The 12,231-nt window shown below is 23.1% G+C and overlaps 1 protein-coding gene across 1 annotated transcript in view; it reads right to left on the reverse strand.

Moving 5' to 3' along the window:
* Positions 1-8,229, reverse strand: part of LOC129615926 (zinc finger protein 112-like) — a 43,296-nt gene extending 35,067 nt beyond the window's left edge. The window contains exon 1 of the mRNA XM_055531351.1: positions 7,936-8,229. Coding sequence (XP_055387326.1) covers positions 7,936-8,118 — 183 coding nt within the window. The 5' untranslated portion in view covers positions 8,119-8,229. The remainder of the gene's footprint in view (positions 1-7,935) is intronic.
* Between the last annotated feature and the right edge of the window lie 4,002 nt (positions 8,230-12,231).

Genomic DNA, 12,231 nt, shown 5'->3' on the forward strand with positions numbered 1-12,231 from the left:
ACTTTGAAGTTCCATTGAACTTCTACTTAATAGCTATTACTTAAGTATTAATTATCACACAAAAATGATTAAAATCTTGTTTTAAATAGAAAAACTGGTGCGATTTTAATTTTTTTTATTATTTTTTAGTTTTATTGAAAAAAATTTTCATATTATGAAAATTATAATGTATTTTTGGTGAAAAAAATTAAGAAAAAAAATAGAGTGAAAATTATTTTATTTTTTTCTATTATAAAGGTTTCTTGATAATCAATAAGGAAATGAAGGTCATTATTTGGGCGTATAATAGAAAAATTAATAATAATATGTGTGTGTATACGAAAACAAATTAATTGAATTTATTAGCAATTAGCAAATTCAAAACCTAAACGTATTTATTAAAAATAAAAATCTGATGTGAACAGCACAGATTATCGACTAGATAACCGACTGCAATGTTTAATGTAGCGAAAGTGTTACTTTTTCCAAATTTTCAGGACTCTACCAAACGCTTAATTAACATACCTTGAAAAATGTGAATTTAGCTCTTACCCGGGTTCTGCTTTATGCCATCCGAATTCAATAAAAAGTTCGAGAGTTAGTTTCAGTAGAAAACAGAACGCAAATATTAAATTTTAAAAAAATCCGTCAATTAAAATAAATTCAACCATTAGTTAGGTTTACGAGCCCTGATATTCCTAAAAATCTTACTTTATTTTTTTAACACCCTGAACTCACATAAATAAAATTTGAAGGAAATCGATTGATTATTTCTCTTTATATGCGCATAAATGTAAATTTGGTCCGTATAGTAAATGTTCAGTAGTTGGCCTCTGATTTATTGTGCTGTCAGACTAATCTTATATATACAAAATTTTAGGAAAGGACTTGACATATTCCAAAAGTTGATGATCAAACTGTTTCATTTTTGATACAAATTTAGTTATAAATATTTTGTTAAAATCTGGTCCGGTCGAACTTAAAATACTGTTCTACACAGACAGACTAAGAGACTGACAGACAGACATGCAACCAGATAGAACGAGAGACATCTCTCGAAAAATAATCTAATTACACTTCCCTATAGTATTAAGAAACACATTTTCGCCGAAAACTGGAAAAACGAAATTCGGTGCAAACACATAACAATTTCTTATTGCATACAATGCAGTGGGTAAAAAATATTAATACAATAAAAATATGAAATTCAAGGGAGCTGTAAGTGATTGTTGTAAATTTTTGTTTATAAATTTTTTATTCAAATTCTGAATTGAAAATTTCATATTATTTTGAAATTTAATAAACATTTTTTTTATATATTTTTAGAATGTTATCAATTGCCTGCTTATATTAAACATTTAGCACCATTTTATATAACAAGGAATGAAGCATAACACCATCGAAATTGAAAACCATTATTTAATTGTAATATTGTTTGTGATGATCAGATTTTAAGTTCATCATTGAATTTAAAATTGTATGTAAGCAAAAAGCCTAATATACGGTCTATAAGACGACATAACGCACAGAAATTTTCCTTGTCATTTATTTCTTTTCAAACCAAATTCAAAACGCAATTCAAGTCGAAATCACACCCATTAAATTTGATCCAAAATTTATTTTATTTTTGCGAAATTTCCACAAAATTGAGATTGATTGATAACAAACTAAAAGAACAATTCTGTAATATTTCAACTATAAATTACAAAATCAAGTAAAATTCAACTTACATACTTGAATACCTAATCTGGCCCAAGTTTGAGCTTTCTATATTATCGGTAACAAGATCGTCTTTACTATAAAAATACTATAAATATTTCTATCTATAATCTATGTATTCTATCTATGTCTTTACTATAAATAAATTTGAAGATCGTCTTTTGCTATAACAGAATGTCTAGCTAGAATATGAATTTCAGCTCTAAATTGCATTTAAATTTTCACTTTTAAATTGCATCCAAAAATTTAAATACACTCATATTTTATTTAAAAAAATTTTATATTTTTAAACCAATCATACCCTATATAAGCGATCATTTTCAATACAATCACCCTCTATGTCATTGTACCTACATCAATCTATTAACAAAAATCCTTTCATATATAATCAACTTTGAAAATGCATTTGATCCCTTTGAAAAAGAAAAGGAAAGGCTAATTATTACTTTATTTTAAACAATACTGCACATTACACTTAAAAAATTTTAAATAATTTTAAAAAGAACCATTTTTCAAAAATATGTTCAATTTTAAAAGCCCAATTTAATTTGATGAAAATGTTCGTGACTAGACACTTTTTAGTTTTACAAAACAGAAAAAAAAATATTCCAATATTGATTTCTAATAAAAAAAAAATGAACAAAATTCATGAGCTCATAATGAAAATATCAAAAAAAAAGAGAAAATTATTAAAAATTTTTCACGCCAACTCAAATACAATGTTCATGGTAAAAATGTTCTTTTGTCTCAATAAATTGTTGCCTATAATCATAGGTACCTTATCAAATTCTCATATATCAAAAACAAAAATAGCATCATCAAAGACCGATTTACCTTATAATCCAAAAGAAATACAAAATTATATAAATCCCATGAGCAATCTGATTTTCTGGATATACAAAAAAAATTTCAACATCAAAAATCAAAGAAATTAAAATTCCATTTGGTTGTTGTCCAAATCAAAATCATCAAAAAAATGAAAATATTTCACCTGTCTTATAGTAAAAATTTTCATATCTGATTTGACCTTTTCAAAAGAAGAGATTTTCGAATATCCTTTAATGGGATTATATAATTTTCAATATATTACCTTATTACCTTATTTCTGAACAATAAAAAAAATACCTCAAATATATACGAATCAAATACGAATTAAAATTTTGTACGTAATAAAAAGGTATTGCACCTGTTTTCACCTATATAATATATGTAAAGATAATAAAAGTTACCTTTTATTTCATTTGGAAATCATAAATAAGAAGAACAAAAAAAAATTAGATATGAGGAACAATAATTGTCGATGGGAAATTGAAAAGGGCAAGAATCTTTAAAATCATTTTTGATATTCCGATAATCAAAATATTAATGATTTTTTTTGTTGTAACAACGCTCAGGTTACCTAAAAATCAAAAAGACAGAAATCGATATTAAATTAATGACAAAGGATTCCAACAATATAAAATAGGAGCTTCTTCTATCATTCTTTGAGGGTATATGAGAATATTATAAATCATTGTTATAAGGAATTGAAGAAAATCAAAAAAAGGACTAAATATTATCCTTAAAAGAAAAAAAAAATCGACGGTGATGGTGACGGCGGCGGCAGCAGCAATATACAATAACATTAAAATAACTTTTAAAATCTTAATAGCCTTTAAATATAAAATCTTATAATATACAAAAATTCGAATAACTTAGTAAGGATTTTTTTACAATGACATTATTTAAAATCAATTTAATGTTAAAAATTTTTTTTTAAATTTAAATAAAGAGGAAGTTGCACAAGCAAAATATTATGACAACAAAAATATTGACTGTACGTATATTAATAGAACTGGAATTTTGTAATTCATTTATTAGAAATCAATCTGTCAAATAGTCTATTATAAATGAATTTATACATACAGTGCCGGATCTACTATATATGCAAAGTAAGCATTTGCAATGAGCAGTGCAAAACAGTGACGCCATTGAGTACTTAAAAAGAAACTAAATTTTAAAAAAATCAAAAATTTATTCAAACTTTTTCTAGTATGTGTTTCCCAAAAACAAATTTTTCATGCAATTTACGGGAAAATTAACTTGATAACACGTACCTATATACAAACATTGCAACACAAAAAGCTAAAAAGATTACTTGAAGGCTTTAATTCTATAATTAATTTTGCATTTAACTTGATAAAGTTCCGAGAAAATGATTATTATTCGAAATGTTTAATGTTTTTTGCATATTACTGATTTCTTAAAAAGAAAAGGGGGCGCACTCACCGGATATCGTTTACCGAATAAGATAGAACCGGGTCTGTCTACATACATTTACATAAACTGAATTGGAATTTAATAAATAAATTTAATTTTAATTTTTCAAAAATAAGATTAGAATTTTGTGGTTTTTTGCAGCTCCAGGCAACATTTACCCTTAAGTTCAATTTTGTTATTCTGGCTTTTATTATATAATCTGATACTAAATACTCAGATCCACATTCAGTCGAAAAATTTTTTAATATAAATCCATGAATTTTAAAATTATTGCCGAATATGTATATAAAAAGTTCGAACTTCTTATATATGAGAAATTAATTCTAAATTTTAAAACTCATATTTGCTAAATCGAATCCGATAATCCGAATTTTTAAAGCATCCATCGAAATTTTGTCAATTTTTGTGTCTAAACTTAATTTTAAAATTAACTTTTACCTTAAATTTCGAATTCAATTTTTATCTTAATGAATTCAAAATGGTGTCGTTTCTATTTAGTCAACATTCTTTCAAATGTGAAGAAGTTTAATTTAAAGTAATAAAAATTTTTAAAATAGGTCTGTGAGTTGAAGCCCTTTTTTCTCCTCTAATTCACCTGTTAAAATTGCATATTTTGTTTAAATGACAAATAAATAAATTTTAACTATTTTAACACACAATTAAGTGCTAAATTATAAAAAATCAATTTTCTCTGTATAAAATAAAATAAACACATTTGTATGTATGTATAGAACCCCCTACTTGCCTATAACAAAAGACAATGTAACCCTCAGATAATCATTAAAAATGAAAACATAATCACTTTGAAAAATAACAGAAAGTTTGACTTTGAAAAAATTATGAAAATGTAGGAGTAACTTTGTACAAAAATCTTCTTTAAACACCCCTCCACTCCATAATTATGAAATTTTCTCAAAACCCTTAGAATAGAAAAACAAAGAAGAATAAAATCATAAAAGAAAAAAAAAATTTTTTATAATTTTTTAATCTTTTTTTTTTACTTCCTTATTTTACGGGTAATCCTAACACAACTACTTAAGTTCAAATAGTATCACAATAGTTCAAATAGTGTCATGCAAGCAAAATAATATTCAAGTGTTTTATAACAAAAACCTTTACATTTTCTGTACTTAAGTAACAAAAATACAGGAAATGACTGTATAAAAGGATCATAAACTCTTATTAATCTAATTCTAAATTTTGTTAATTCTAACACTGGGAAAATTTCTTAAGAAAAAATATCCTTTTTACCAATTCCGTTTTTTGCTTTTTGTTTTTTTAAGGATTATTACTTAACTTTGTAATTTAAAGTCACCGTAAATAATTATTTCACCCCTATTGAATTTCATTCCGAATATTTTTAAATGCGGCAATAAACATAAAATTCAGTAATCTCTTATATTATGAAGGTTACTCGTTATTATTCAAGGAACTCAATAATTAATGAATTATACAAACATTGTTGTTTTGTATATAAAATGATGACATTGTTGATGAAGATGATTTAACAAGTGAAGGAACAAAATTAGCATATATAAAAACTCCTTTCCTACATTCTCTCTTTCTTTTTTCATATTTCAACAATAATATGCTGGATTGATGGGAAAATTCCCACGATATTCAAATTGTAAATGTTTATAATTATAAGTGAAAGAGAAATAAGGAAAAATTCAACAGGTTACAACAGGTATAGTAAATTTATAACAATTAGATGAGGGTTAATTTTATTACATGAATAATTTTTTTTTTTTTTTTAAAAGTATATTTGGTTTTCACGGTTACTAACCATCATAATTTCTATTTTTATTATTTTCTTCTTATTTTTTCATACCTTCTTCTCTTTGTTTGTTGATTGTCTAATTCACTTGTTCCTTGTCTTTATTCCGTTTTTAATGTATACAATTTAAAATGTAGGAAGTTCACATATTTTATAAAATGAATTCATTACTCATACTTTGTATATGTGAGAGTGATAGGGAGAGTAAGAAACAATTTAACACAAAACCAACCCTAAATATGAATTTTTAATACAATTTCGCATTTACAACAAACATGTATGGTATGTGTGCAACAAATTGTTACCTGTTTGTTAATATTATGATGGTAATTTCATCTATTATGATAAGGAAGTAAATTTTACCTGCACATGAATCTCTTATTGCATTAGAGTTTATAACAAAAGGGGATTACAATACAAAAAAATTTCTTAGCGTGTTAAAAAAAACTAAAAACAAATCTTGAAAGAAAATTTTCTTATGAAGGGTTCTTTCTCTCTCCCTCTCTTTATTAACAAGTGTTTATTTAATAACTTATATAGGAATTTCATATTAGGGTACTTAAAAGAGGCCAGGAATAGGGAAGAAGATATTCTTATTTTTACTGGTTTAAATTTTTATACATTTATAAAAGAAAACCGAACAAGTGTAAGACCCATTGAAATTTTAATGTTCACTTTTTGAATAAAAATTTTTGTGTTAATGTATCATGTTATCTGGTCACCCAATAGGATCATAAATAAAAAATTCATACAAGTTTGATTTTATGATAGAGGGAAAGAAGAATAGAAATATTTGCGGTTAAAATTATAATTGGTAACCGTTAAAATGTAAATATAATTCAATTTAAAAATTAAAAATTTTTGCTTGGTTAAACGTCCTTCAAAGGCTATTCATTGAAATTTAAATTTATTAAAATTTTAAACGATTTACTGGAAAATTTCAATGTAAATTAAACACTTATTCATTTCTTCTTTAAATATTTGTTAAGATAGTTATAAAACGGTTAAGTGTAATGTAGCATGACAATGAGAACTTTTTTTCTCCCTTGATTTGAATACGTGCATTGAATATTAAACTGGTGAGAATTATTTGTACATAATATAGTAAAAAATGCAAATTTGGCAAGGTATGTGATTAAAATATGAGTTTAAAAATTTTTAATCTAGGATAGATTAGAATTATTATTCGAATTAAAATGCGTAGGCTTTGTGTGAAAAAAGAAAGGAAATTCCATTAAATTCTCATGAAACAGAATTCTCAAGATTTTTCAATTTCCAAATTTTGCTTCTTTATTAAAACAAAGTAAAATTCACGAACAATTTGTATTATGAGCTGAACGTATGAAATAAACTTTCATACAAATATTCAAAAGACTCAAGTGAAAAACTTGAGAATTCAAAATCATGAAATTTTTATTTATTGTGTCGCTCAATTCAAATTTAATTAAAAAACTGATCAAAATAATTTTAAAATTAATTTTTTTTTTTCAATATAGCTGATTTTTTGCTTTAATTTGTAATAAATAAAATGGAAGTTACATTATTCACATTACTTGAACATTTTATTACTGACTGGTCATACGTTTTAGTCATACTCAAGTCAATATAAGAAATTTGACTGGATTGTTATTGATATTCTTCAATTTATTTTGTAACGCAAAACAATTTCATCAAATTCAATATTAATTTAATTTTGATTTGAAGATTCAAAAATAAAATATATTAAACCAATTAATTTTACCATTTTAACTACAAAAAAAAATTTTAACATATACCATTAAAAATAAAAAAAAACAATATTTCGCTTGTCTTTAGATATCAAACATTGTTCATACATTTTGTTCGATCTATTCAAAATTTAATAAAAGTATTATACATCAAAATGCATAGGCTTTTTGTGGTAAAAGAAATTGAATGCCATTAAATTGTCATGAAACAGAATTCGTAAGATTTTTCAATTTCCAAATTTTGATTCTTCCTATTAAAACAAAGCAAAATTTACAATACAATTTGTATGACGGTTGCAATGTATGAAATAAACTTTCATACAAATATTCAAAAGACTCAAGTTAGAAACTTTAAATTAAATTTTAATTTATTATATCGCTTAAAAATTAAATTCTATGTGTTCAAATTTAATTGAAAAATATTAGATTTAAAATTTCAAAAATTAATAAATATAATAAATATTAATTACTTACATCTTCATCATCTAAATATTTCATAACATCCAGTGTATCAATACGTATTGTACCTTGAAATGGATAAAAAAATTGTCCCTGTTGTATTTTACATGTACTCCATACAGTTATCCTTTGATCATTAATATCATTAGCTGCTAGAGCTAATGAAAATTCTTGTGGTATTAAAACACACGTTTCCATTTTTGTTTTTTTTTTTTATTTTTCAATTAAGTAATATTTTTTTTTAATTAATAATTAATCACAATTATTTGAATGATAAAATCATGAATTAAAAATCAAAATATATTTTTATTTTTCTGTTTTGTTTTTTTTTTTTGTAATTTAAAGTTTCATTCAATTTTATCAAAATTCAAAGTATTATTAAATGAGTATTTCTTGTACAAAATCTAGTCAATCAAAGTTATATAATTTGAAAATGTAATTTGGAATTTAATTTGTTAACACTTTTTTAATAATTTTTCTTCCTTTTTTTTGTAAATTTATTTTATTTATTCTTCTCTTTATTTTAATTTAATGTTCATTTTCCAATATTATATATAGAACAATATTTAATATTTTCAATATTTGTTCAGAATATGAAATAAATTGAACAAAATATATAAATAATAAATTACATACAAATTTATATACATATATTTATATATATATATATGTATATGAAAAATAAAAATCCCAAATAAAATCCTTCGTATAATTAAACGAATTAAAAAAAAAAAAAATATTTTTTTTTCTTTTAAAAAACGAAATTCAAATAAAACAAAAAAAAAAACACACAAGTTTTCATATATCAATTATCTGTAATGTTCCGCGATTTGAAAAGAAGAAGACCCATTTCTTCAAACTGATCAACTAATACTGTCCGATGCTGATCGAGATCACCAATATCTAACCATGACCTTCTGAAAGAAAATAGCGCACACACTTGATACAACACCACATATAATGAAAAGCAATGAAAATAATATGAAAAAATACAAAACAAAAAAAAAAAAATTTTTTTTTTTTGTTCAACACAACAAATAAAAATGCTTGTTATTAAATAACATAATATGCTACATATATGAGAAAACCAAAATAATAATAACAACAACAACAACAACAACAATAAGAGTAAAAATACTTAAAATAAAGAGTAAAAGCACAATCAAGAAAAAATTAAAATAAAAAATTTACAAAAAATAAACCAATATAAATTTTTTTAATACACAGGTAACACAGGTACACATAGGTAACAAAATAGCAAAAAAAAATTGTATCAGTTAAAATAAAAACGTGCACCACAAGGTAAAAATGTTATTTGATGTTCAATAAATAACAAATAAGAAAAACAATAATAAGAACAAGAAAAATAAAAAAAAAAAAATTCTCAATATTTTTTTTTTGTTTTCTTTCAATATTTTTCTTTTCATAGTGATGCATGCTCCTTACACAGAGAGTAACTTGTATGATGCTCTTAAATAATCTTCTCTCTCCGCATCATAATATGCACGTGTATGAATGTGTGTACGCTCTTTTTTATAATATTCTTATATTCTCTCTTATTTTATTATTTTTGTTTTTTTTTTTCCAATTTTGAATTTAGAAAATTTTCTTGTTTTTTTTTTTGTTATTTTTTAATATTTGAGTACCCATTCCTATTTATTTTTTATTTTTATTCTACTTTTCCTTAATATTTATTTGAATTTCATTGTTAAAAGACAATAATAAATTGGTGTAGAAGAAAATTTTTCTCTGCTTCTGTATTAGTTTTACACTATTTCACTTGTTGTTGTTGCTGTTATTTACTCTTGCTTTTGTTTTTTTTTTTTTTTTAGAATATCTTTTATATGAATTCATTCAGTATTTAATTTATAATAATGGACCCGAACTATTTTTATTATTTTTTTTTTAAATTTCGCTATACATTTATTAGAAATTGTATGTGTGTATTCACGTATTAACTTTTTAAATTTACTGATCATAATTTATAATACTCGTAGTTTTCTGTACATATTCATATTTATTATGATTAATCAGTATATTATATTATAGGTACACCAACTACCGGCTGTAAAACAAAAAAAAAAAATCTATTCTAGAATTTTTAATATTTTGTTATCTTAAATTTGAAAAGTAAAGTATTGGAGAAGAAAACAAAAGAGAATTATTATTATTGGAGTAAATTGGAGAATTAAGAAGAAGACAATGAGTAAGAGAGTAATTTATTTTGTATTTTTGCAAAATTATATATATATAAAGAGCTCTCTTTCAATTTAAAATTATTGTTGCTGTTACTATTGCTGTTTGTATTATTCAATACAAACTCTGACACAAATACAATAATTTTATGATAATATAGGAATGAGAGAAGAGAAAATATTTTATAATATAAAAATTCACCTGATCGTATTAAATTTTTTATTTAATAATGCACATTAAAATTATGACAATAATATTATTTTCTCTTATTTTTCAGCCAATTATTTATTATTAGTTTCAATACTAAATTATTAATTAAAATTAATATTCAATATTCTTATAATTATTTTAGTAGTGTAAATTTTTAAATATTAAAATTAATAAATTTTTTAATCTATTAAATTTTTCCATAGAGTGCGATTCAATTTGAAAATGCATTTTATTTTTTGTAATTCTAAAATTAATTTTTAAATTTATTTCACCGTGTATGATCATTAAATCTCATATAAATTAAATATTATAATCGTAGGTTGAATAAAAAATAATAATAATTAAAAAATGAGAAAATTTCATAAAAGAGAGTTTATATTTTTGTTGTTGTTGTTATAAGATGCTTATATGGTTTTATACAATATACTCTAGTTTTTTGTTAATGTATAAGTGCTTATACATTATTCTATTAGTAAATATATAGTGTATTAAAAGTATTAAAGGTAAAAGCAATTAAATGTTTAAGATAAAGTAACCATAGCAAAAAAAAAAAAACAATGAGAAGGAAAAAAATAATTAAAAAAAAAAAAATGTGTGGGCATACCAGCATTTCATTCAATTTGGCAAAACCAGTAAATTACGACTTTAAAATGATTTTGTATGCTCTTTCGTTTCTTTTTTTCTCTTCTTGTTTTATTTTTTTCTGAGTATTTTAATTGTTTTCGTTATATTTTTTTTGTACTTAACTTTAAGTTTTATTTATGGTATTTGTAATGGTTGCTTTATTGGGATCAGGAATCAGGAAAGAAAACACAAAAAAAAAAACAAGTAAAATAATTATGTATATTATAATTTGTTTATAAATAAATATATAGATATGTACTAAATGTATACTTATATAAATATTTTAATATGTGAGAAAAAATTTAAATATAAAAGACAAAACAAAAAAAAAAACGAAAACAATGACAAGTGAATGAATTTTTTGAATACACACGTTTTTGTTTTCCCAATATATTCAACATACTATTATGACAATATTATGAAAGATATATATTTAAATGTCAAAAACCTTGAATGATGATTAATTGATTTAAATATGTTATTATTATAATTGGAAAATTTGTACCTTTCAAGAGATATACGAATACAAAAATTTTGAGTGTACATTTTCCGACGGAATTTTTGCAATAAAATTTTCATATGAAATAAATTTTATATTAAGGTATAATATTCTATATGTTGGAAATGAAAACTTAATTTCTTCTCTTAATTTTTAAAGATTAATGAATAGCAATAAAATTGAATTCTTATTTTAATTTGAACAATATAAAAAATAGCATATTTTAGGGCGAAATTCCAACAACTGGCCAGTTTGTCAAAGAACCGAAAGAAAAATATTGTATATAGTATACATGTACCCTACCGAATTTAAGGTTAGAAATAGAATTATTTAAATTGAGCTAAAACAGAATGTTTCTTTTTTTTTTAGACGAACCCGCTAAAGAAAACATTAGAGGAACCCGTTGCTTCTCAAAATAAATAATAATCTTGTTTAAATAAAGGGTTACATCTCAAGAAATATACCGTGCTAAATGATGATATATTGCTCGTGTGTACTCAAATTTTACATTTGACCTTTAGTTGACCTTTAAGGTTTCAATATTTCAAGAAACATAAATTTATTAAAAGCATTTCGTTCTCATTGCTAAATATTTAGTAAAAAAAATTTCATAGACTTCGTAAATTAAGAAATCATAAAGAGGAATAGATTAAGAAAAGCAAGCTTCCCCAAACAATTATCCTTGTTTTAATATTATTTCTAAAAAAAAGAAAACAATACTCTTTTTGGTAACAAAAACAACTGAACATTTCAATAGAAATTGCAATAGAAAAAATTACAAG

This window comes from Condylostylus longicornis, unplaced genomic scaffold, assembly GCF_029603195.1.
Source record: "Condylostylus longicornis isolate FDR11 unplaced genomic scaffold, ASM2960319v2 ptg000153l, whole genome shotgun sequence".
NCBI classification, from domain to species: domain Eukaryota; kingdom Metazoa; phylum Arthropoda; class Insecta; order Diptera; family Dolichopodidae; genus Condylostylus; species Condylostylus longicornis.